This window comes from Orcinus orca, chromosome 3, assembly GCF_937001465.1.
Source record: "Orcinus orca chromosome 3, mOrcOrc1.1, whole genome shotgun sequence".
Classification (NCBI taxonomy): Eukaryota; Metazoa; Chordata; class Mammalia; order Artiodactyla; family Delphinidae; genus Orcinus; species Orcinus orca.
The window spans coordinates 60,186,152-60,213,675 of NC_064561.1; the positions used below are offsets into that span (position 1 = coordinate 60,186,152).

Consider the following 27,524-nt stretch of genomic DNA (forward strand, 5'->3'; position numbering starts at 1 on the left):
CACTTGATGTGATTACTGGTAAGGTGGGATTCATGTCTGCCTGTTTTGCTATTTGTTTTCTATGTTTCTTATATCTTTTGAAAATTCTTCCTTTTCTTCTTTCTTTTGTGTTAAATAGATATTTTCTGTTGTTCCATTTTAAATTTGTCATTTCTTTTACTGTGTTTCTTTCAGCTCTTTTCTTAGTGGTTACCCTGGGGATTATAATTAACATCTTAATTAATAACAACCTCAGGGGTTTCCTTGGCATGCACACAGTTTTATACTTGTGTGGTCTTTTAGATTCCTGGGATTACGTTGGAGTTTTTCAAAGCCTCCAATGGACATTTCATTTCCCAGCTTTTCCTTTTGTTTTTTATTTTTTGTCAATGTATTGTTTGCTCCAGATGTTTTCACCACCTCAGACAGCAGCAATGTTAAACAATTGCTGCTGATCTTTTTGGACAAACACCTCAGGGAAAAGATTGTTTTATACTGAGCCATCTCTGAGTTAGTTTATGTAAAACAAGCCCTGTGAGTGGAGGCTTTCAATGAACTTCCAAGCAGGTAAAAATCGTGACAATTCCCTGGGGATAGAATGCTGGGGAATTCCACACTCATTGTACTCTTTTCAGTGGCGCTAGGCTGCTTGTTTTCCCAGCTACCATGGTTGAGAGGCTTTTAGTTTTTAAGCCTGTCACAGAGCGGGGGAGAGAAGATGTCTCTAGAGCAACTTAAAAAGCAACAAAAGTCACTATTCTTTTTTTTTTTTTTAATAATTAATTAATTAATTTTGGCTGTGTTGGGTTTTCATTGCTGCCCTTAGGCTTTCTCTAGTTGTGGTGAGCGAGAGCTACTCTTCATCGCGGTGCACGGGCTTCTCACTGTGGTGGCTTCTCTTGTTGCGGAGCACGGGCTCTAGGCGCATGGGCTCAGTAGTTGTGGCTCATGGGCTCTGGCGTGCAGGCTCAGCAGTTGTGGCGCACGGGCTTAGTTGCTCCGTGGCATGTGGGATCTTCCCGGACCAGGGATTGAACTCGCGTCCCCTGCACTGGCAGGCGGATTCTTAACCACTGTGCCACCGGGGAAGTCCAAAAAGTCACTATTCTTAAGGAAATTCATCTGTTGTTCTTGAGTAACCACTCTTTGAATAGTTGCAAGCCTTTTGTTAATTTCCAGAGTTCTCAAAAGTTGGTTGTGACAATTTTTGCCCAGGTTCTCATTGCTCTTGTGGGGGACTGATTTTCGGAGATTCTTAGTTCATCATTCTGGAAGTTGATCCAGATTAGGATTTCTTAATCCTAGTATTCTATAATTCTAATATCTGAGATTCGTATTTGTATAATTGGGAGGAAATAAACATCCACTTTTCCTCCTTTCCCACTAATATGAGCAATACTAAGAGGAAGATGGGAAGTACCTTAGGTGTCAGAGGAAGCCTCTGCAAACATAAGGTGGTTATCCCTTTTCAGGATGCTCAGTTCATCAAGGAGAACTGCTATTAATGCTATATTTATTTAGCATGTATAAATCACCTACTCCTACAAAGCCTTCGTGAAAAAAAAGAAAAGAACAAAGACCAGCTAACAGATATAGATTAACAGGTGTTTCCATGCACCTGGAGGTGGTTACTGTAATTTTGCTCTAAGCTTCCTGGTAGCTGAGGTAAAAGGGGAAAAACCATAGGAGGCTCCCACTGTCTGATAAAAGAATATAAACAAATGTATCTGTTGGAGCAGATTTGTTCCTGGCACTGATTTCTAGGAGAAATTTATTAAGTGGGTTTTGATGTAATGGACACATTTTTTCAACTAAACTACCCCCATGGGATTTCCATTCTCACAAAGCTCAAAGCCATAGCAGGCAAAGGCAGGAAGCATTCATGGGCGAGATGACAGGCATCTGCAGGGGCAGGTTTGGAGGGAGAGGAAAGAACACTTCCAGCTGCCGGTTGGCGCATCTGTCAGGGAAAACTTCATAAAGGTGATAGCATTTAAAGATGCCCTGGAGGGATAGAAAGATTTTGAAAAGTGGGGAAGGGTAAGAGAATACCATTTTGGGCCAAGGGAATAGCCATAGCAATGGAAAGGTGAGGATACATTTGAAAGATATTCCATAGGTTTCACAGACTGAGTTTGATGTTTCTCTGGGTATAGGTACTAAAGGAGAGAGAGGACTACAGCCTATCCCCCAGGAGGGGATGTGGAGGTTGGATGGGGGCAGGGGGTTGCAGTGGGCCTCTGGACTGGCACAGTCAGCATCCCTATTGAAAATGATGGTCATAATAGTAACAGAAGGCATTCAGTGAGCATGCACTGATTACCAAGCAGTGTGCAATCTCAGGATGACCATATGAGGGAGAAAGAGTCGTAGAAATTGATAACTAGACATATCTCCAAAGAAGATATACAGACTGCCAACAAACACATGAAAGAATGCTCAATATCATTAATCATTAGAGAAATGCAAATCAAAACTACAATGAGATATCATCTCACACCAGTCAGAATGGCCATCATCAAAAAATCTAGAAACAGTAAATGCTGGAGAGGGTGTGGAGAAAAGGGAACACTCCTGCACTGCTGGTGGGAATGTGAATTGGTACAGCCCCTATGGAGAACAGTATGGAGATTCCTTAAAAAACCACAAATAGAACTATCATACGACCCAGCAATCTCACTACTGGGCATATACCCCGAGAAAACCATAATTCAAAAAGAGTCATGTACCACAATGTTCATTGCAGCTCTATTTACAATAGCCAGGACATGGAAGCAACCTAAGTGTCCATCATTGGATGAATGGATAAAGAAGATGTGACACATATATACAATGGAATATTACGCAGCCATAAAAAGAAACGAAACTGAGCTATTTGTAATGAGGTGGATGGACCTAGAGTCTGTCATACAGAGTGAAGTAAGTCAGAAAGAGAAAGACAAATACCATATGCTAACACATATATATGGAATTTAAGACAAAAAAATGTCATGAAGAACCTAGGGGTAAGACAGGAGTAAAGACACAGACCTACTAGAGAATGGACTTGAGGACACGGGAAGGGGGAAGGGTAAGCTGTGACAAAGTGAGAGAGTGGCATGGACATATATACACTACCAAACGTAAAATAGATAGCTAGTGGGAAGCAGCCGCATAGCACAGGGAGATCAGCTCGGTGCTTTGTGACCACCTAGAGGGGTGGGATAGGGAGGGTGGGAGGGAGGGAGACGCAAGAGGGAAGAGATATGGCAACATATGTATATGTATACTGATTCACTTTGTTATAAAGCAGAAACTAACACACCATTGTAAAGCAATTATACTCCAATTAAGATGTAAAAAAAAAAAAAAAAAGAGGTCAAGTAACTTGCATGAAGCCACACAGCAGAGCTTGATACCCAATCTGTGTCTAGAACAAGAGTCAGCACACTAATAAAAACTCAGATAGTAAATGTTTTAGGCTGTCTGTCCATGTGGTCTCTCTCACAACTACTCTGTTCTGCAGTTGTAGTGTGAAAACAGCCATAGATAATATATAAATGAATGTGGCTGTGTTCCCATAAGACTTTGTTTACGAAAGCAGGTGGAAGGCTGGATTTGGCTCATGGGCCATAGTTTGCCAACCCTTGGCCTAGAGTGCTTGTCCTTAACTACTCTGTATGTATTCTGCCTGCTCAGCCAATCATTTTCACCTTCAATAAGCAGTAGGTGTAGGTGACGGTATGGTGAAACCTCTCAGAATTGTATGGATGAGAATGGCCTCATTTGTCTTCTGCTCTGACCTCCGCCTGCTATGGAGAGTCCAGACTGCTTATACTACCTGCCTCACCGGTATTAGCGCAGATCCCTGAATCCTTAATTTAAGGTGGTTTTCACCACCCATTACTGCTTTTTTACTTATTTATATTCCTCCTATTTGAAAGGTTTTCTCTAGGGTTTAGTGATGGTGGATAGTAAGGGAGGGCAAGTAGATGGTGAAAACTTTGACTCAGCCTTCAGGATTTTGTCTTGGGACATTTTGCTGTCCCTTTGTTCAGTACCTTCTGAGTCTTGCTTTCTCTGCCTTCAGGGTGATGACTACAGAATTTAGTTTGATGAAGTTTTTCAATCTCTCAATGAGAAAGGTCTTTAGGGGGTCTTGTCTTCTGTCCCCAGGTGACACAATACAGACTGTACTCTAGAATGTCTATAGACTCAGTTCTAGAGCTGAACCAGGTGGGGTCCATGAGAACTTTGTGGCTCTATTGGATAGATTCAACAGATACTTGCTGAACATCTACTATGGCCCAGGCACTGTGCTAAAAACTGGACAAATGAGATATAGTCCCTGAGCTCACAATGCTTATCATCTAGTTCAGGAAGTAGATATTATATACATAATCGCCAGAGGTATCACATAAATGGTGCTAAATGCCACAAAGGGTGTGCGTATTATTTTTTAGAAAGAAATGCCTTGCATGCAACAAGTCTTTGCAAAATAATGATTCTTTGCATGTGAATACAATAGTAGCCTATAAGTCCATATTCCTGGCTCTTATTCTTATCCTGTGCATCTTACTTCTGTGGAACTGAAAAAAAAAATGCTTCAGTGTTTGGTTTTCAGTATAGTTAATACGACTAATCCTTAACATTTTTAGAATCATAAACAAGGAAAGAATTGCTTTTGCTGACACGTTCTCGTTTGATCACAAGGCTAGGATGTACCGCACCACCCAATTTTTGCCAATGGGGGCGCTTTGTTCAGGGTGTGAGGTAGCCTATGTCCTTCAAAATTTTGAAGTTGTTAAAGTGGTAAAATAAGCAAAACCTTCCCACAAGCTGATTTCTGAGCCAGAAATTGAGCACTGCTTGAGGGTTTGTAGGGGGCTCTGGAGTCCATTCTCAGGGTTAGATCCTGGGATTTAGATCTCAGGGTTTATTACCTGGTCTGTGTTACTTACCCTTCAAAGCCTTATTTTTCCCATTTGTAAATAGATATGATAATAGTACTGCTCTCTTAGTGGTGTTGTGATGATTAAATGAAATTAGGCATGTAAAGCCCCTAGCACATGCTAAGTGCTCAATAAATGTTAAGTAACATTTGCTGTCATTGCTGTTATTACAAGACAAAACAGCAGAGAGCTCAACATAAAACTTTAGAAATGAGCAGTGCAAACATGGACACGTTTTTAAAAACGCACTGGGTTTCTTTATGTACGAAATGGGCTAAGAACTCTCATGGCTTGGGGTTTCTGTGAGGAGTAAATGAGAGAATGTGTACTGAAAGTTTGTATCGCAGCACCTGGCCCAGGGTCAGCCCCTTGTGAGTGGCAATTCTCAGTATGGAAACAGGATAAGACCAGTTAGTGGAGGCTGGGCTCTGGCCAGAGGTCAAACATTCATCCAGGCAGGGCAGGGATCTGGAAAACCGCAGCAGGGGTTGGTAAGAGGAAGTCTGGGAATGCAGGTGTATTGAGGTCACCTCACCACAGGCTCATGGCTCATGTCCACACAGGAAGGAAGAAACAAGGACTCAGCCACAGAGATTGAACTTTGGGGGCAGGAAAAATGAGAAAAAGAGAAACCTGAGGGTTTGAGAGGAGAGGAGATACCATGCCAGGGCCCAGGCATAGCTAGCCGGGAATGCATGAGACTTCAGATCAAGACTGAATTCGTGCTGTTCCACCAGCCATGCTCCTCACTTCTTTGATTTGGGAGCTGAGCCCACACCTAGAGCCTGCAGGTGGTGGCTGGAGGAATTGGGGCACTGGGACATTCCAGGCCAAGCTAGTGGCTTATCTGGTGGGTGATACAGTGACAGATACAAACACACGGGGTGGTGAATGGTGATAGGAAACAACCAAGGAAGCTGGAGACCACTTCCCAATTCTAGACCATAAGGCATTTGTCTTTTATTGGAGTCATGGATCAGGTATAAGACTTAGTGGAGGCAGTGGTCTTTGGAAAACCCATGCACGTAGAGTCTTTTATTTTTATACATTTATTTTATGTATTTTATTATTTTTGGCTACATTGGGTCTTTGTTGCTGCGCGTGGGCTTTCTCTAGTTGTGGCGAGCAGGGGCTACTCTTCGTTGCGTTGCGCAGGCTTCTCATTGCAGTGGCATCTCTTGTTGCGGAGCACGGGCTCTAGGCACATGGGCTTCCGTAGTTGTAGCACGTGGGCTCAGTAGTTGTGGCTGGCAGGCTCTAGAGCACAGGCTCAGTAGTTGTGGCGCACAGGCTTAGTTGCTCCATGGCATGTGGGACCTTCCCGGACCAGGGCACGAACCTGCATTGGCAGGCGGATTCCTAACCACTGCGCCACCAGGGAAGCCCGCACATAGAGTCTTGATAGTGCAATGTGAGCATCTGGGTCTCTGTAAGTCCTGCCTTCCCCCATGGGGTGTTTCCTGGAGAGGAATACTGACCTCCTCTCTTCCACAGTCATAGTGAGCTCAGAGAGAAAAATTCTAAGATCGTAATGCCTGCTCTGTGAGTTGGCTTCTCTGTGATAACCCAAATCTTGCTCCCTGAGGGTCTGGAGAAAACAACCATAGCCCAGGGGTCTCCCAGGACAGCAAATGGTAATAAACAAAAACAGAGCAGGAAATAGGATCAGGATGAGATGTATGGCTCCTCTCTTCATTAACTCTTCCAGTGGGAGTAGGGAGAGCAGTAGAGGCCAGGCCTGCAGAACCTGTTAGCCCTGCTGGGCATTTGGTGGATACGGAGTGGGTGAGAGAAGAACAGGGCTTCCTATAGTAAAGGAGGCCTGTGGTTATCAGGCCAAGGAGGTTGGTGACCACCTCAGCACAGTGTGCAGCTTCTCAGCTCACAGCACAGTCTGAGCCGCAAGTCTGACATTCTGATTCTTGACAGAGGGTGGCCAGTGCCCATCGTTGATGTCAATAAATATCATGTCAAGAGCAGGGCAATAGGGAAAACTAGAGTTCTTTCTTCTCAGGACTTACAAGGGCCAAATGCCTGGCACTTTCTACAGAAGGCTAATAGCTGCCTCATTGCCAAGATGAATCAGGGCCTCATTAGTCACAAGCAATGCTTGTTTCCATCACTGTGCACAAGGGGGCCTGGGGGCTGGGTTGCCCATCATGAGATGGTAGCCATGTTTGATGAGGACCTCCTAACTGTTTACAGACTTGGGGGGTGACGGTCAGTGTTTCTAGAAGGATTTGCATGGTTTGGTGCAGTGGTTCTCAAACTTCAATGCACAGGAGCATAACCTGGGTGTGTCTAAGAAATTCAGATTCCTGGCTGGTTACCATGATGATTCTGATTCAGTCAGTCTGAGGGAGCTCTGGGAGTCTGTGTTTTTAATAAGCTCCACAGGTAATGCTGGTGCAGGTGGGCCATGAATCACAGTGTGAGGAATATGGGTATTGTGGGATGAGTCCTGGACTGGGACTCAGGAGAGCAGAGTTCTGGCCTTTGATTGTCCCCCAGTGTGGTGTGCAACCTTGTGCAAGTCACCTCCCATCTCCAGGCCTGTTTTCTCTGTAGAAAAAGAAGAGAGTCTCAACCCAAGCTGCACAATAGAGTCACAATAGTAACTAATAAGGAGCTTTGACAAAATGCTGGTGCCTGAGCTAGAGTGTCCCAGGCTAGCATGACATGTCAACACATTGGGGTGACTTCGCCTGTGTATCCATGTTTAAAGAGTTTCCAGATGATTCTAATTACTGCTGGAGTTGAGAACTATCTAGGTGATGCCCAGGGCTGATTCTTGTTCTGGAATTCTGAACCTGTTCAACACTGCATTACCTATGCCTCATTTCTTCATTAATTCCTGACATGGAGCAAGAGTTTTCTACATAAACAATTTCCAGATAATTAAAGAGTACTCTGTTAAGCACCAAAACTTTCACCCTTCTTTGATTTTTCTTCTTATACAAACATCAAAATCTTTTTGATGATTTAAAGTTAACCACTATGGGACTTCCCTGCTGGCGCAGTGGTTAGGAATCCGCCTGCCAATGGTGGGGACACGGGTTCGATCCCTGGTCCAGGAGGATCCCACATGCCGCGGAGCAGCTAAGCCCGTGTGCCACACCTACTGAGCCTGTGCTCTAGAACCCGTGAGCCACAACTACTGAAGCCTGTGCTCCCTAGGGCCCACGCACTGCAACTACTGAAGCCCGCATGCTCTAGGGCCTGCGTGCCGCAACTACTGAGCCCGCGTGCTGCAACTACTGAAGCCTGTGTGCTGCAACTACTGAAGCTTGCGTGCCTAGAGCCCATACTCTGCAACAAGAGAAGCCACCGCAATGAGAAGCCCGTGCACCGCAACGAAGAGTAGTCCCAGCTCGCCACAACCAGAGAAAGCCCGCGCGCAGCAATGAAGACCCAGCGCGGCCAAAAATAAAGTAAAATTTAAAAAAAATAATAAAGTTACCACTGTGGTCATTCTTTTGTGATTTATTCAATAAATATGCATTTGGCATCCACTGTGTTAGGGTCTTATGAAAAAATGTTATAGAGTAGTCAAAAGTTGGGTGGACCATGGGCCAGTAATAATAAAAATGATAACTAACATTTAAACATTCATCAAGTGCTTACTCTATGGTAAGCACTGTTCTAAGCACTCTATCTCATTTAATCCTCACAACCATCCTCTGAGGCAGGTACAGTTTATCCCCATCTTACAGATGGGAAAACCAAGTCACAGAGAGATTCTGTACTTTCTCAAGTTTTCACAGCTGGTTTAGGCAGATCCAAGATTCAGATCAGTCCTCCATCTCTCTGTGTGTTCTGAAATAATGTTGTTCCCCTGCCCCTCAATCTCTCTGTGTGTTCTGAAACAATGTTGTTCCCCTGCCAGAGCTTCAGTTTCCTCCTGTGCAGAGTGAGTCTGGGCCGCTTTGAACCCTCATACCTTATGAGTCCATGTCTACCCCCAGGTCCCTTAGGAGGTCCCTCACCTGCATCAAGGAGAGCCTGCGTATCTTCGTTGACCTGGGGGAGAGAGACAAGGCTGCTGAGGCCTGGCTTGGGGCTGGGCGACTCCACTACCTCATGCAGGAAGACGAGCTGGTGGAGCTGTACCTGCAGGTAGGCCTCCTGCAGAGCTTATCTGCTGACCTGGGCCATGCGGGGAGGCAGCTGTACCCTCCAAAGTGATCAGCTAGAACTAGGGAGAGGTGATGTCCTCGTCAAGCCCTTGGAGGGATGGTCAACTCTGGGCTGCTCCCTGAACCCAAGATGGAAACCAAGGTGGTCTGGCAGGCTGAATACAAGCAGCAAAGGGCCAGTCCCCGAGTCCCCTATGCACGTGGGAGCTCGCAAAGAACATGGTGGGGGAGACTCGTTCATCTGTCATATCAGTTTTATCCATTTTTCCAAAACTTGACACACACCTTGACTTCAGGGTTTTGCTGCAGTTTGAGGGAAGGTTGACATGTGTGTGGTATTAACATTATTGTTCTTTTATGATTTTTTGGTTTGCATATCTTTAATATCTGAGATATAACATAGTATAGTGATTAAGTACCTGGGCTTTAAAAAAGATAGGTGTGAAAAAAAAAAAAGATAGGTGTGGAATCAAATCACAGGGCCATTGATTATGAACCGTGTGACTTTGGGCTTGCTACGTGAGCTCTCTGGGCCTCAGTTTCTTCATGGCTGGACCTGTCTCTAATAAAGATTAGGTGTAACATTTGCATAGTAAACGTATGCATATAAACATTAACTAAGTGCTTGGGACCTAGTAAATGCTTAATAAATGGTATTTCATCACCATCATTATCTGTACAATACTGACACAATGGTATATAAGATTTGCTCCATCAAAAATATGCCGTTATCTTTTTTTCCTTCCCATTTCTCATTTTCTCCCCTTTTACTCGCCCTTACTCTATTACTTACAATCACACAAATTCACTTCCACCGAGACTTAATAATGGGGTTGCTTATTAGCATTGATTGAAGCCTTACTATGCATGGGGGACTTTGCTAAACGCTTCACGTGCTTGATATAGTTTAATCCTCATTACAAATGCAGCAGGAGTCTCTACTGAAATTCCCATTTTACAGATGACACTCAATGAGGCTGAGTAATTTGCCTAAAGTGATACAACTAGTAAGTGGTTAAAACTGCACACCAGCAGTGTGACTTAAAGCTTTTACTTGCAGACTCTATTCTGCCTTGGGATTTTAGAGCTGGAAGAATTATCAGAGAGCAGACAATTCAGTCTTGCCTTTCTGTCTCTGGGAGACAAATGCCCAGAGGGAGCTATTGGGGTTGTTCATTGCTTGGTGGCAGAACTCCTGACTCTAGGATTCCATCTCACTGCTTCTATCTTTGTGTAGCAGCATATGCAATAAAAATAACTGAGGGATCTTGCCCCAGTAATTCACTGTCCAGAGCTGGTCCCAGGCACCCACAACCCTAGACTGCCACCTGACTTGATGTTCTGCAGTTATTCCCACTGAGGTGAATAATTTCTACCTAAGGATATTTGAGGTCCTGTGGCTGTGCTGCAGATGTTGTGGTACATTTTCTACTTTCTCATCACATTTTGTTTAGGTGCAAATGTGAAGTAGCTTGTTCAAGATAAAGGGGTCATAGGGGCCAGGAGAAGGGTAATGGGCTGAAAGATACTAGCATTTGTTTGCCACTAACTATTGATGTAAACTTGAAAGCTCCTTATTCTCAGCCTCAGTTTCTCCATCTAGGAACTGTAGGTGTTGGATGAGATCACTCTTTCCAAATTTTAGTCATTTATACATCAAGTTTATAGTTTTGCCATATCCAGGTACCTCTGTACCATTATTTACTTATTTTTCTTTGGCTCAACTTCAAATCAACTTAGCTTTTTACACTAAACAATGCTATCTAAAAGCAGAGGTTTTGAATATGATTAATCTTTTTTTCTGAAACACATTAAAATAAATACTTAACTATTGCAAGATGTTTGTGTGCTGCTGAAAACCATTTCTAGGGCCACCAAAGTAATCTCTCATAGCATGGTGGGGAAATGCTGGACTAGTGAATCTTACTAGCCTTATGAGTGTAAAGACAATTTAGGGTTCAGGGAACTTTAGCAGAGGGTTAAGCTAGATGGTCAGGATCTCATTCTTGCCAGTCCTGTGGACATTTGGAAAGTCCTTCTCTCTGCCTCTGACAGCAGTCTCTGTCCCACTCAGGCAGCCATCCAGAAAGCCCTGAAGTCAGAGGAGCCCTCCCTGGCGCTCAGGCTCTACGAGGAAGCAGGTGATGTGTTCTTCAATGGGACCCGCCACAGGCATCGTGCGGTGGAGTATTACCGAGTAAGTTGTGGGCTGCACAGTCAGCAGTATCCCTAGCTAGGTTCTGGCACAAACATGGGCAGGGCCACTTGGACTTCGCCTGGCGTCCCCTTCCCCTGTCTTGCTGGTATTTCTTTGTCTTCCCTTCCTCATCCAATGCCCACAGGCTCTCCCTGTCTTCAGTCTAGCAGGCTCTCAAAGAAGGAGCTGATAAACTCTGTCATTCTCAGGCTTGATAAATAAAGTATCTTTCCTGACAGAATATATCATAATAATTACAACTTTTGGGTGCATAGTACTTTACAGTTGGTAGCACACTTTTATGTTGACCAGAATGTCCCTATGTACATGGTATGGTGGGAGATGATTGGTCCATGGGTGAGCACTTGCTTTACTATGTTTTCATTAAGTATGCATTAGAATATATTTAAAAAATTAAAGATGTATAATACCAGTTCATCAAACCTATGCTATCACAGATATTATTGCAAAGAATGAGGCAAGAAATAGAAGACAGTTGATTTAAGAAATAATACTAATTAAATAAATGTCCAGATGTTAAGCAGATATGTGAAGAATCATAATTGTTCGTCACTGACTGAAGTTTGGGAAAACTCATTATCTTATTTGATCTTAATATTTCACTTATTCAGATACTTATTCATTCGCTTGTTCAATTGTTTATTCAGTCATCAAACATTCATCAAGACCCAGTATGTGCCAGGCACTGAGCTAGGGGTGAACAAGAAACATGTCCCTGACTATTGAGGTGCTCTTGGTCATATGCATTTTAGAGATGAGAAAACTAAGGCTCAGAGAGATGAAGTGACCTGCCCAAAGTTCTATCATAATAAAAATAATAGAAATGACTATTTACTGGGGACTCTCAGACACTATGCACATACTCCACGTATGTACTTTGTAGATTAGCACTGTGGGCGCTAAGGGAACTTGTAGCTGGCGGGTGAGTAACTTCTCATGTGACCTTGAGGAAAGTCATCATCCCTTTCCTGCTGTCAGTTTCATGGAGCCTGATGACCTCTAGTTCTTCCACCTCTGAGGTCCGGGCAGAGCAACCAAGAGCAAGGACCAGGAGACCGAGTTGAGAAAAGCCATGCATGGAAGGTGCCATCTCCCCCTTGGGTTTAGTCATTGCCATCCCTCAACCCCTGGCAGTAGGATGCAGTACCGCCTCCTAGAGTATGGTATGTGCCAATGATTCTCAGCTAGACTAAGGTTCCTTGTGCCTCTGTTCTCAGGCTGGGGCTGTTCCCTTAGCAAGGAGGATGAAGGCAGTGAAAACCGAGCTCCGGATTTTCAACAAGCTGACAGAGCTGCAGATCAGCCTGGAAGGCTATGAGAAGGCTTTGGAATTTGCCACCTTGGCGGCCAGACTCAGCACAGTCGCAGGTTGGTGGTCCTAATTGTCCAGGGTATTGAATGGGAGGGGGTAACACTCCCTAAGGAGGGACAACAAAGTTGTAAGCGCATAGGCTTTGGAGTCAGACTCCGTGGGTTCAAATTCCAGGTCGAAGTGTCAGGGAGCCCCCAGTTAAGCAAGCTACTTAACATCTATAAACCTCAAGTTTGTCATTGGCAAATGAGGATTAAAAATGGCACCCACAGCATGCAGTTGTTATGAAGACCGATGATAATACAGGTAAAACCCATAGCACAGTGCTTGGTACATAATAAGTCCTTGATAAGTGTTACCTGTGCACACTAATTATTATATTATAGTTGGTATTATTGGTATTATTCTGAGTCCAGGGTAAACGGTATTTTATCCTATGCACAGGCAATGCCCCATTACAAAAGCACTGTGCCTTAACTTTTTAATTAGTTAATTATTAGTCAAGTACACATTTTCTTATGGAATTGAAATGTAAATGAAGGTCAGATTCCTGTTAACCTAACTCCCTCAGTAGCTGAAATACTTGCATTTACAACAAAAGCTAATGAGAAACAATGTAAGTCATTAAAACAGAAAAAAAAGAGGCAGAATGAAAAAAGATAAACTCATCTTGAATGTTGGTGCTTGAGGAAAAGCAGGTTTTATTAGAGGAGGATTGATTAGATGTAAAGGCAAATGGAGTCTTCTGTGATAATTCTAGAAGGGACCTCTGGGCTTTCTCAAGGGCATGAGATGTGGATGGTACTGGACTTTATTGTATTTAATTGCACTTCAGGGCTCTCTCTCTTTTCCTACCTCTCCCTTTACTGCAGAAAACCTTATTTGTGCAACTGTCTGCTAATCTCAGGAAGACCTTGGGGGCCCAGGCAGCTCCCTCTGGAGCATTCTTTGTCCTTCCTTGGACAGAAGCTGAAAGGAGGCTATATCCACCATTTCATGTGATTCCCTGTGACTGGACTTTTCCATATCAGAGAGTTGGATTTTCTCCTTTAGCTTTGGCTTTTGGCTCTTTGAAGCCTAAAAGCGATGTTTTTAGATTACATCAAATAGCCACCTTGCAAATACTCCAAAAACACAATTGGAAGCATTTGTTCTCTTTAAATGCTACTTTGTGTTAAAAGAGTTAGTTATTGAAACAAGAAATCCACCCAAAACCAGAACAAGTCAAAGATCCCTTAGACACCAAGATTCTAAAGCATGAGTTAAAAGTGAATGGGTCTCTGTAGCTTATTTGAGACTGAAAGCTGGTGAAGGGTAGAGGGTGACTAGGGGCTGCTGATGACAGCCCCAGAGAAGAACTCTGAAGAGAGAGACTTTCATGTGGAGAAAACATTTGTTATATGAAGTTATTCATTGTCAGAAATTCTTAGCTACTCCATCGAGCTAGTCTTGTCACCATTCCCATCACAGAGATTTGGAAATAATTATTTCCCAGAATTCTGAGTTACAGTGACATCCACAATGAGAAAATGTTCCTCAGGAATTGTCCCAGAAAACCTTGTCCAGAACACATACTCCACTTAGTCACTCTCACAGATCCCTGTGTTTTCTTTTGTAGCACTTATCACAGGTGTAATCTTACCTTTGTGGGATTATTTAAGGAATGTCTGTGTCCTGTGAGACAGTAAGCCTCATGTGAGCAGGACTTCTGCTTTGTTTGCTATGTCCCAAGCTCCGTCCCTGATACCTAGTAGATCTTCAAAGAATTGTACAGAGTGAACTAATGATGCAAAGTGTTGGCTTCAGGATATCTCTCTGTCTTCCAATTTCTAGGAGATCAGAGGCAGGAGCTGGTGGCCTTCCACCGTCTGGCGACTGTGTACTATTCCCTGCACATGTACGAGATGGCTGAGGACTGCTACCTGAAGACTCTGTCGCTCTGTCCACCCTGGTTGCAGAGCCCCAAGGAGGGCTTATACTATGCCAAGGTGTATTATCGCCTGGGCCAACTCACCTTCTACCAGCTGAAGGTAAGAGCCAGGCTTCCAAGGTCATCTGAGAGCTACTGTCCAACTATATTCTTTCCTCACCCTGAGCCTTCAGGGTAAAGTTGAGAGGGGTAAGATGGGGAGTGTTGTCTCATAGGGTGGGGAGTGGCTCCTCTGGGAACGCAATGACTCTTTTCACTTAGCCCCCTTGGAGACCTCAAAGAGGCTCCCATCTCTGCTGAGGAGACAGGCCCTAGTTCTTCTCTTTCCTTGTCCTGCTGTGACTTCTGGGCCCACTTCATCTGTCAGGCACTATGGGAACATTGGTCTAGTGCCTGTGAGCTCCTCTAGGACCTATGAAAATATATGAGACCCAAAACAATGCATGAGACCCCCAAACAAAAGAACTATAAGCTCCAAAATTAAAATCAAAATTAATTCTTAACTGTACGTCTAAAAATGTTATAGATTAATTAGTCAATTGCAACTCACTTCTTATAAAGTTGTATAAACTATTTTAGGAGAAATCTAGGTACGTGTTAACATGTTTGAGATAATAACATGCAGGGTCTTAGAATGTAAGTAAGCCTAGGTCCTAAGAAGACCATAGCCCTGACTCTCCTGTTTGCTCTGCTGGAGTTGAATCCAGAACTTCTTATTTTTCCAGCCACTTCTAGAACTGTGTGTGTGGTCTGTAATTCTCAGTTACAATTCTGGCCCTTGAACCTTGTCCCTGGGCACTGGCTGCCCTTACCAGAGGTCTCTGTCTGCTCCAGCACAATGCTTAATCTCTTCATACAGTGGCTTCTGAGTCACTCCTGTGTTTGGCCCCCAGGGGACCCTTAGGGCAGCTCTGTTGTCTTTTTCTTATTTGCCAGAGTGTTTCTGGCCTAAATTTATTATTGACTGATGAAGGTTAACGGGAACCAGTCATCCCTTTTTGAGTCTCACCGGAGGAACCACCTGTTCTGCATCCCAACCATTAGGGAGGGACGATGGGGTAGTGAAGGACTCCCCCACAGTGAGCTTGCCTTTGTCCCACAGCTCCCAGGAAGTGGGACAATGTATGTGTGATCTGATTGCATCAACCGAGGGCTCTAGGGATTTCAAGGGAAAGAGCTCAACTCAAAGTAGCTTAAGCAAAGCAGGAGATTTTATTGGCTCAAGGAACGAGGAAGTTCAGGTATAAGTTTAATTTCAGGTAGTTCTGGATGCTGGTACTCAAATGTCATCATGGATTTCCCCACCTCTCTCTGTATCTCTTGGCTCTGAATGTTTCTGCTTCTCTCTGTTTCTTGGCCTCTTCTCCTCTAGTTATTGACAGGCTCAAGCACCCATCTAAAAGGGTGAGCAACCATTTTCTCTGTTAGATCACACTTCAAAGGTCCCAGAGAGTGACTTGGGACAGGTCAGCTTGAGTCATTTTCACATACCTGAAGCTCTGTGCCTAGGGTGATGCTGCTTCATGATTGTCTGAGCTTGGGTAAGGTGCCACTCCTGTGCCTGAGGAGGAGGGCCGCCAGGGTTAGCACTGTCACAGAACTGCAGTGGAGTTGGTAGGAGGAATTCCCCCAAGGAACCAGGAGAAGAGGGTGGGAAAGGATGTCAGGCAGACAAAAGCTAGTGTTCTTAGTTTTTCCTGCACTGCCTCTTAGCCTTTCCTGGAAATGTCTGCTAATGCTATCTCTTCTCTGCCCCCATGCTGGGGGTTAGGATGCCCACGATGCCACTGAATACTTCCGGCTGGCCCTGGCTGCAGCAGTCCTGCTGGGTGACGAGGAGCTGCAGGACATCATTAGGACCAGGCTGGACCACATCTGCCAGAGCCCCCTCTGGCATAGCAGCCCCTCTGGGCGCTCCTCAGAGAGGGCGCGGTGGCTGAGTGGCGGGGGCCTGGCCCTCTGAGGACAGCTGTCCCATCTCTGACCAGTTGCATGGTCAGAAGCTACCTCTCTGCTCTAGGCTGTTAATCTGGGGGCGGGGTTCAAGTCATCACCTGGCCCAGCCTCTCATCTCAGAATGGGAAGAGCATAGTCCAGAGGGAGAGGGCTCATTCCAGGTCACACAAGGCATGGACGGTGGAGCAGGGATTAGGGGTCCTGGCTTTGTGTCTAGAACCTTTCCAGTAGACTGTGGCCCTTCCACACATACAGACCCTGAAATGCACTTTCTAGACACACAGTTCTAGAGAAAATGAGACCCCTGCCCCTAGAAAAGCTGTCTCCTTCCCTCAGGGAAGAAATCAGACATTGCACTGGAGAGAAGACCAGCCCATTGGACTTTGTTCCCTTCACTGACTTTTCTCAGGGAAAGACCCCTCCCCTTGCCAGCAGAGAAACTAGTCACTTGTTTTTTTCTCTATTCAACCAGAGGGGGTGCCACTCCTCCTGTCACAGGGACTGGCAGGAGGGAATTCACCATGCTATTAGCTCAAAAGACACAGCCTGAGGATGGCCAGGTGGAATGCACAGGAGGTGAGGTCTGATGTGGAGGCACCATCTCCATCCTGCCCCGAGGCTCTGCTCCCTTATAACCTCCCATAAACCCAGGAGAAGGCTCCCAAGCGTCAAAGCCTAAAAATTGAGCACTAAGGAAGTTATGACGTAAATTACATGTAAATAGTGTATATTATTAAATATTGCTCATTTACATTTATTCACACATTTGTCTCCTTAATAAGAGGGAAGATGAAAACTAGTTATTTTTGCATATCTTATTAATTATCTATGAGTCACTAGGTCCGACCCACACAGATAGCGAGGGAATTACCAAGGGTGTGGATGCCAGGAGGTGGGGAGAAGCTGACTACCACAGTATATGAATCCCTTGATGACGGAATCAGGAATTTGCTAAGGCAGTGAGCTCCAAGTATGGTCCACTGACTGGCTGGGCCAGCAACATAAGCGTCACCTCTGAGATTGTTTGAAATGCGAATTTCAGGCTCCACCTAAGACCTCTGAAGCACAGTCTCTGGGGCCAAGGATCCCTGGCTTTACCCTGTTTTCCAGGTGATTCTAATGCACACTGAAGCACAAGAAGCACTCCTCTGGAACCATGGTTCTCAGAGAATGTGAAAAGGAATCACCCGGGGAACTTGCAGAAAATGAACTTTCTGGTTCTTACCCCAATAATTCTGATTCAGTAGACCTGGGAGACACCCCAGGAACATGCATTATTAACGAGCATCTCGAATGACCCTGATGCTGGTGGTTCACTCTTGCTCGGAAATGTGGACACATGTAAGAGCTAGCTATAGGGATCGCCATCTGACCCCCAACAGCTTAGATTTACTGTTAAGACCCTCTGCCTTTACTTTCTAGCTCCTTGGAGCAACCAGATGATTGGTGGTGTGGTGGTGTGGGATGGGGGTGGGGAGTTGAGTCAATAGTGCACCTTCTAGTCACCAATGCTGTGTACATATTGGTACATCTTATTTTCTCTTAGGAGCTTGGTTGGTTGTTAAAATGCTCTCTACTCTAGAGTATTCTTCACCAGAAAGGAAATGAAGTGACTTAGTCCACTACCACGTAAGATAGATGTGGTTTTGCTCCCACCACAAACCATAAAATCCCCAAGGGAGGGATGTTGAAGATGAGTCTAACCTCCCATGCAGAGTCCTTTCAACAACATTCCTGGGAGACTGACGGGGCACAGGCATGCCAGAATGGTTAACGAATCTCGTGCTTGCAGAAGGCTTGCTTGGCTCTGGGACCCATGCCATGAACCATTCCCCATTTGTCTCAGGTTACAGACCCTCTCTCTTTTTGCCACTGACCTATTACTCTCCTCTGGCCAGATGCCAATTTCTGTCCCTCTGATAGTGTGGTTCCTATAACTGGTATTGGCTGGTGGGTGGAGAGCAAAGAGGGTCATTACCATACTTAATGTGATTTAATGTTTTATTTTAACATTACATTAAGATTTTTCTTCTCCCCATCAGCTACATCTTACTGTTGGCTCACATTGAGCTTATCATTTGAAGTCTCTTCTCACGTGAGTTTCTGTTTGGCCAGATACTTCTCAATTTTTACAAGTATACATATATATATATATTTATATATATATACATAAATACATATACACACATAAATACCTACACACACATATATACATGTATGTAGCTATACATGTATATATATACATAAATACACATAAATACTTACACATATATCTATACATGTATATATATTTAGGTGAAGGGCATTATATCTACCCATTTTATACTTCATTGGGAAATTTGGTTAAACTTTTCTGATTCTGTGTAGTTTTAAAAATTGAATTATAGTTGATTTACAATGTTGTGTTAATTTCTGCTGTACAGCAAAGTGATTCAGTTACACATACATATTCTTTTAAAAACTCTTTTCCATTATGGTTTATCACAGGATATTGAATACAGTTCCCTGTGCTGCACAGTAGTACCTTGTTGTTTATCCATTCTGTATATAGTGGTTTGCTTCTGCTAACTCCAAACTCTCAATACACCCCTCTCCGAACCCCTCCGCCTTGGCAACCACAAGTCTGTTCTCTATGTCTCTGAGTCTGTTTCTGTTTTCTAGGTAGGTTCATTTGTGTCATATTTTAGATTCCACATATAAGCAATGATATCATATGATATTTGTCTTTCTCTGAGTCCATCCATGTTGCTGCAAATGACATTATTTCATTCCTTTTTATGGCTGAGTAGTATTCCATTGTGTATATATACCACATCTTCTTTATCCATTCATCTGTTGCTGCACATTTAAGTTGTTTCCATGTCTTGGCTATTGTGAATAGTGCTGCTATGAACATAGGGGTGCAGGTATCTTTTTGAATTGTAGTTTTGTTTTGATGTATGCCCAAGAATGGGATTGCTGGATCATACGGGAACTCTGTTTTTAGTTTTTTAAGGAACCTCCATACTGTTTTCCATGGTAGCTACACCAACTTACATTCCCACCAATGGTGTAGGAGGGTTCCCTTTTCTCCACACCCTCTCTAGCATTTGTTATTTGTAGACTTTTTAATGATGGCCATTCTGCCTGGTATGAGATGGTACCTCATTGTAGTTTTGATTTGCATTTCTCTAATAATTAGCTATGATGAGCATCTTTTCAGGTGCCTCTTGGCACCTGTATGTCTTCTTTGGAGAAATGTCTATTTAGGTCTTCTGCCCATTTTTCGATTGAGTTGGCTGTTTTTTTGTTGTTGAGTTGTATGAGCTATTTGTATATTTTGGAAATTAAGCCCTTGTCAGTCACATCATTTGAAAATACTTTCTCCCAGTCTGTAGGTTTTTTTTGTTTTCTTTCTCATTGCCTTTGCTGTACAAAAGCTTGTCAGTTTGATTAGGTCACATTTTGTTTATTTTTGCTTTTATTTCTGTTGCCTTGGGAGACTGACTGAGAAAACATTGGTACGATTTATGTCAGAGAATGTTTTGCCTATGTTTTCTTCTAGGAGTTTTATGGTGTCATGTCTTATATTTAAGTCTTTAAGGCATTTTGAGTTTATTTTTGTGTATGGTGTGAAGGTGTGTTCTAACTTCATTGATTTCCATGCAGCTGTCCAACTTTCCCAACACCACTTACTGAAGAGACTGTATTTTTTTCTATTGTATATTTTTGCCTCCTTTGTAAAAGATTAATTGACTGTGTGTGTGTGTGTTTATTTCTGGGCTGTCTATTCTGTTCCATTGATCCGTGTCTGTTTTTGTGCCAGTACCACACTGTTTCGATTACTGTAGCTTTCTAGTATTGCCTGAAGTCTGGGAGGATGATGTCTCCTGCTTTTGTTCTTTTTCCTCAGGATTGCTTTGGCAATTCTGGGTCCTTTATGGTTCCATATAAATTTTAGGATCATTTATTCTAGTTATGTGAAAAATGTCATGGGTAAACTGATAGGGATCTCATGAAATCTGTAGGTTGCTTTGGGTAGTATGGCCATTTTAACAATATTAATTCTTCCAATCCAAGAGCGTGGGATATCTTTCCATTTCTTTGTGATTCTGTGCACTTTGGTAAATCTGGTAAATTTGCCCTTAACCAGGTCAGTTATAAAAATGTTCAGCACATTTCCAAAGACAAGGATAAGGCTATTTTTTAAAATGAGAAAAACATTGTGTTGTATCATTGAAATGACTACATCCTGTATGCAAATTACTCTGCTGAAATATTCTTTAAAAGTGTCTGAAAATTCCATTTTAAAAATGTGGTGAGGGCTTCCCTGGTGGCGCAGTGGTTGAGAGTCTGCCTGCCAATGCAGGGGACACGGGTTCGTGCCCCGGTCCAGGAAGATCCCACATGCCGCGGAGCGGCTGGGCCCGTGAGCCATGGCCGCTGAGCCTGCGCGTCCGGAGCCTGTGCTCCGCAGTGGGAGAGACCACAGCAGTGAGAGGCCCGCGTACCGCAAAAAAAAAAAAAAAAAAAAAAATGTGGTGAACTGTTCCTCCTGGAATCATGTTAATGCTGTTTTTCATGATCCGCAGAGAGTGAGTGAAGTGGTGTTTGGGCCTGGTTTCTATTTAAACAGGTTTTATTATTCATAGGTTGTAGCCAAAGATGAATCAGTTACCCTCTTTTGTCCTAATCCTCCCCCAAAACTTAGTGGCCTGCCTGGCTTCTGGCTCCTTGCATCTAATCTAAATAAAGAACAAGGAGGGAATTACAACCTTGTGGAAAACCTGTAACATGTTTTATCAGCTTTCAGTTACATTACTTCCCTATTCAACTGAGCTAATGCTTTGAAATCTAATATTGCTTTTATCCTTTTCTTATTTGCTTTTGCATTATTTAAGATGTCTTTATATTGTGTGTGTGTTTGCTTGTGCTTTGTAAGTAAAATGTAACTTTTTTTTTAACATCTTTATTGGAGTATAATTGCTTTACAGTGTTGCATTAGTTTCTGCTGTATAACAAAGTGAATCAGCTATATGTATACATATATCCCCATATCCCCTCCTTCTTGCATCTCCCTCCCACCCTCCTTATCCCACCCCTCTAGGTGGTTGCAAAGCACTGAGCTGATCTCCCTGTGCCATGCAGCTGCTTCCCACTAGCTATTTTACATTTGGTAGTGTATATATGTCAATGCTACTCTCTCGCTTCGTCCCAGCTTACCCTTCCCCCTCCCCGTGTCCTCAAGTCCATTCTCTATGTCTGCGTCTTTATTCCTGTCCTGCCCCTAGGCTCATCAGAACCTTTTTTTTTTTTTAGATTCCATATATATGTGTTAGCATACAGTATTTGTTTTTCTCTTTCTGACTTACTTCGCTCTGTATGACAGACTCTAAGTCTATCCACCTCGCTACAAATAACTCAGTTCCGTTTCTTTTTATGGCTGAGTAATATTCCATTGTATATATGTGCCACATCTTCTTTATCCATTCATCTGTCGATGGACACTTAAGTTGCTTCCATGTCCTGGCTATTGTAAATAGAGCTGCAATGAACATTGTGGTACATGACTCTTTTTGAATTATGGTTTTCTCAGGGTATATGCCCAGTAGGGGGATTGCTGAGTCATATGGTAGTTCTATTTTTAGTTTTTTAAGGAACCTCCATACTGTTCTCCATAGTGGCTGTATCAATTTACATTCCCACCAACAGTGCAAGAGGGTTCCCTTTTCTCCGCACCCTCTCCAGCATTTATTGTTTGTAGATTTTTTGATGATGGCCATTCTGACCAGTGTGAGGTGATACCTCATTGTAGTTTTGATTTGCATTTCTCTAATGATTAGCGATGTTGAGAATCTTTCATGTGTTTGTTGACAATCTGTATATCTTCTTTGGAGAAATGTCTATTTAGATCTTCTGCCCATTTTTGGATTGGGTTGTTTGTTTTTTTGATATTGAGCTGAATGTAACTCTTTTGACAGAAGTTTATCTGGGGAAAGAAGTATATAGGGGTGGACGGTTTCAGAAATGAAGGGAGAAACAGTTCACCACGGAGTGGGAAGACCTGGATCTTGGTCTTGAATTTGACATTAAATTATGATGTGACCCTTGGGCATGTCACTTAACCTCTATAAACTTCAGATCTCTGATCTCTAATATAAAAAGTATGACCTCCTGTAGGTTCCTTTTCAGAAATTTCCAAGCTGGTTATTTCCAAGCCATATGAACAGGAAGAGAGACTTGTATCTGGAAGATGAAATCATGTTTTTATGGCCCAGTTTTTTTCTCTTCTCTTTTACAGGTGAGTAAACTGAAAAACAGAAAAGTAATTTTCTCCCTGCCACACAGGTAGTTGTGGCAAAGACAGCAGTACCCTGGGTCCAAGGACTTAGCTGCACAAATGATTCCTTCCGGGCGATTTTCACAGTTTTATGCATGCATGCATACGTGCACATTTGTGTGCACGTATGTGCACATGCATATGCACAGTTGTATTTATCACCATATGTGCCATCTGAACAACCACTTACCAATTGTTTTCTAAATTGATTTACTTCCTTTACTCAGTTTTATAAAGGATGACTGGTCTATGCAGAAGAAAAACATATTGCTTTCTAAAAAAAGAATTACATAAATAAAAACAAATATAGTGAAAACAAACAATGCACTAAATTCAAGCTAGATCCTGTTGCTTATGGCAAGTGCCCAGCCTAGGCTTGATCTGGCATTATTTGAAAATAAAGAGATTAACATTTGGCAGGGGGTGTTGAAGACGAACTAACACAGTTCTCCTTGAGCAATCAGGGAAACAGAGCAAGCAGTGCAAACGACTGACCTCCTTACAGTGGGAGTCAGTGCTATTCAATGCCATGTCTGGCTGCACACTTCCCACTTCAGGGAAGCTGGGACTCAGTTGTATAAGGGGGAAGGGGCAGATATGAATATGATCCAGGATGGGAAGCACTGTGATGGGAGCTAATTACAGTGTGCAATGAGAATTCAGGGGAGAGGATTTAACCCAAGCATGGGAGCAAGAGTATCAGGGAGGGCTCCCTGGAGGAAGTGACATCTAAACTGAATCCTGAGAGAGAGAGATATCTACTTAATTCTACATGCAGCCTGGGTGGGGTTCACAGACAGGGTATGTGTCAAGAAAGGTCCAGAGGGTGGAGAGGGTCTGGTGTTTTCTGAGAACAGCAATGAGTTGAACAAAGCTGGAGCACAGTCGGGGCGGTAAGGAAGGGAAGTGAGAGAAGACTCCAGAGAGGGGAGCTGGAGACAGATCCTGAGTGTGAGGATGAGCCACGAAAAGGTTCTAAGCAGGTGAGAGAGCCATGCTCAGATTTGTGCTTTGGAAAGATGAATCTGGAAGCAGCCTGAGAACAGATTACAGAGCAGCAGGAGGGAAGGTGGGAGACCCATTAGCTGGATATTGCAACAACACACTCCAGCTTTTATTTGGATTTCACCAGTTTTTCCCCTCAAGTCCTTTTTGTGATCCAGGGTCCAGGGTACCACATTGCATTTAGCTGTCACGTTTCCCTAGTCATCTCTGACCTGTGATAGTCTCTCAGTCTTTCCTTGTTTTTCATGATCTTGACCTCCTTCCCTTTTGATAATTGCTCCCATTGGGATGTGTGGACAAGGGGAAGGGAAGAATGAAAAATTAAAGAGAATGAGTCGTGCACTCACCAAGCTAACAGTTCCTAGTGGGGGCAAGGGAGTCAGGCATATGTGGGTTAGAATCTGTCTCTTACTAGCTGTGTGACCTTCAGCAAATTAATTAACTTCTCTGAGCCCAGTGTTGTAAGAATTGTATCAGCACACGTAAAAGTACTGAACACACTCAATGCCTGGCACATAGTGTAAACACTAGGTGACCTGATAGATTTGTTTACCTTCTTTATTTCATAGATGAGGAAATGGCTGAGGCACATCTATCTTTGGGAGCAGGGCTTTACCTAAGGAAGAAAGAAGCTTGATCCAAGACTTAAGACAAATGAGGCTATTTTTAAAGCAAATTAATAAAATGGTTTATGTTCTAAAAAATGCCTACTATGACCCAACCATTAGTTTATTTATTTTAAAGTTAAGATTTACTCTTTTCTGTACTACGTTTTATTTGCCACTTTGCAATTCAGTCATATTTTGTTTCTTTCTTGGTGTAAGTCCTGAAATTCGGAAGTGCAGCCAGACTTAGAGCAGTGGCTGGGAATGCTGTCCTGCATTCAAGGGCACCTGGGTCTGAAGTTGGCTGAGTGACTGGGCAAGTTACTCTATACTCTTCAGTCTCAATTTTCACTCTGCTTCGAGTTTTACTTGAGACCTCAAGTATGGATGACTAGGTATGAGCCCTCAATTCATGGTAGCTCTGATACTGAAGCAGGACTAAGTAGATTCTTAGTAAGTGTATCTGGTTCTGGGCTCCATATCTTAAGACAGGGGTGTGTGTTAGGGTTGCTGGTCTCTTGGGACCTTTACCTCTTGGTGAGACCTCTTGGTGGAGGCCTATCTCTTGGATGGGACAGCACATCTTTCCAAGTCTGTACTCCTCTGGTCCCCCAGCCCTAGTCAGTTATTTTAGAACTCAGGGGCATTAGAGGATGGAGGCTGCTGGCGGTCCCAGCTCTGAGAACATGCAGTCGGTTCACCTTCCTCCAAGGGGTGTAGTCTGCTCAGTGAAGCAGAGACATGTGGCTGCTTAGGGGCTGGGGAGGCTCTGCCCAGCTGTGATGTGTGATAGGGCAGAGGTGAGACCAAGGATAACTCAGTCACGGGGCTGCTCAGCTTTGTTTTCGGGAGAGACTGTGGAGGCAGGTGGGAGGGGAGGACACTGTGCTTTCAGAATTATTTGAAAGGTGAGAACGCTGGCTGCCACTTCCAGTGCTGCCTTGGACTCATTGCGCAGGGCATCAGGATAGCTCAAGGGGTGCATTCCCCCCCAGGTAAGCTTCCAGACAGGGTATGGGAGTGGATGGCTGAGGTCTTCCTTCTCCATGAGAAATCAAGAGTTCCAGCAGGGGGCAGTAGTGTCTCTCCTAAGTAGTATATCATTACCAAAGTGTGTTCAGGAGCTCTGGATCAGCCTACCGCAATGCCTTTCAAATTTTTTGTTTGTTTGTTTGGTTTGGTTTTTACTATGACATACAGTAAGAAATACCTTTTACATTGTATCTCAGTATACATATGCACAAATATACCTATAGTATCTGTTTGACAAAACACCATTTTGTGCTTACACCATGAAATGCACTTTGATCTATTCTATTCGTTTTTAAAAACATTCTATTCTAATTAAAAAATATCCAGCTTATGACCTGCTAAATTGATTTCTAGATTCACTAATCTGCAGTTTGAAAAGCACTGACCTGGAGGGCTCTGGCTTTTGTTCTTTCATATATATCATTTGATGGGACAACTTTATTGAGACCAGAAAATGTGTACATATCAAAACAAAAATAATGGTTGAGATTTCTGAATGAACGTTATGCACTAGCCCCTATGCAAAACCTTTTTGAGAACTCTCTCATGTAATCCAACAACATTTTGAGGAAGATACTATTGTTTTTATCTCCATTGAGGTTTAGAAAATGGAAATGGCTTGCTTAAGTCCAGTTAGTAAGTGGTCGAGGTGAGAGTTGAAGTCATGTCTCCCTGATGCTGGAACTAGGGTGCGAACCCATTACATTATACTGTGCGTCTCTATCAGTTGACACATCACTGGGACATGTACCATCACTAATGTGATCATGAATAGAAACAAGGTTAAAACTTGTTTCAGCAGCCTGGAATGTTAGGCTGAAATCAATATGGTGATTCTGGTGAGTCAAAAAATTAATTACTCTAGAACAGGATTGGAGAGAACTGATTTTCTAGGAGATCTTGAAAAAATATGAAGGTTATCACTGACCACAGACAAATAAGTCCAGAAGAAATGATAAACCATCTTTCCCAAATGGAAAATGAAAGGAGGAATAGAAAGTTTATAATGTCACAATGGTGATAGATCAGAACAAATTATAAATTAGATTTTAAAGATTCCAGGTGAGGAGTGGGGCGAATTTGCAAGAGACCCCTAAGCCAATAGTAGAAGACTGTGGATACCTGAGCAAGTGAGGCAGCCAGGTGAACGGAGTTTTGTGCGGCTTGAATGGCAGCAGCAGAAGGGAGGTCACAGATGTGAGAGAATTACCTACTTTTGATATCATGGGAAAGCTGGTGGGGATACCATCATCCTCCAAATGTGTCTTGTGAAACAAATAACCAGGGAGAAGCCCATGCTCATGTTGAGATGTTTTAATTCTTATGCATAAACTGTGTTAGGAACAGGTTTTTTAACTGACTCACAATGTTTAGGAATGCTTATCTATTTTCTTAAGCTTCTATTTTATTTTTATTTGGGATTGCAAATTTTTGCCTATGCAAATTTTACCTATTGCAAATTCTTTATCTCTGGAAAGAATTTTTAAGTAGGTGATCTCTTCTGTCTTTGATTCTAACATTTTAGATGTAGACTGTGATATTTAAACCTAATGTATATGACTCTCAACTACTTTACCTTTCTTTCATGGGCCAAATATTATGTGTGAAGCTGACATTTTTGTTCTTGAACTTTCTTGTAAATTGAGAACTTTGATGTTTGTTCATCTGGGGATATATTGGACATCTGCTTCATAGAGATGCTCATAGGAATGCCCCTGACGTCCGCACATTGCCCCAGACAGCAGTGACACTACTTACTTCTGCTTTCCTCCCCAGGGCAACTGCCAAGGGCCAGGCTGAAATAACAGCTGCCTGGTGATCCCTGTGACCAAACAGCTAATTATTCATGAGATAAACAAAACAGACTTGTCTGTCCTAGAACATGTAGCTTTCAAACTCTGGTGGGTGGAGGGAAGGATAGCCAAACAGATGACTTGGAGGATCTGCATTTTTGGTTGTTTTAAAATCCTAAGGGATTATTTAGATTTATAATCTGACCCTCTTCCAAGTCCTGTGGCATTCCTTTGTTTTCTTTCCAGTTAAAGTCTGTGTCTCCCTTTCTTTCTTCTTCTATCCTTAGATTAGACTCTCCCTCTTTCAT

The 27,524-nt window shown here is 43.1% G+C and overlaps 1 protein-coding gene and 1 long non-coding RNA gene across 5 annotated transcripts in view; both read left to right on the forward strand.

The window, feature by feature from the left end:
- The window catches only part of SH3TC2 (SH3 domain and tetratricopeptide repeats 2), a 64,741-nt gene extending 47,521 nt beyond the window's left edge, over window positions 1–17,220 (forward strand). For 3 of the 4 annotated variants that reach the window (XM_033406827.2, XM_033406826.2, XM_004280374.3), the window contains 5 exons: window positions 8,876–9,026; window positions 11,121–11,243; window positions 12,482–12,632; window positions 14,410–14,606; window positions 16,278–17,220. In XM_033406827.2, the coding sequence (XP_033262718.2) occupies window positions 8,876–9,026; window positions 11,121–11,243; window positions 12,482–12,632; window positions 14,410–14,606; window positions 16,278–16,469 (814 nt within the window). In that variant the 3' untranslated portion in view covers window positions 16,470–17,220. The remainder of the gene's footprint in view (window positions 1–8,875; window positions 9,027–11,120; window positions 11,244–12,481; window positions 12,633–14,409; window positions 14,607–16,277) is intronic. The other variant, XM_049708025.1, reaches the window with a different exon arrangement.
- LOC125964012 (uncharacterized) overlaps window positions 1–27,524 on the forward strand; it is a 197,104-nt gene that overhangs the window by 157,622 nt on the left and 11,958 nt on the right. The gene's annotated exons all lie outside the window — the stretch shown is intronic.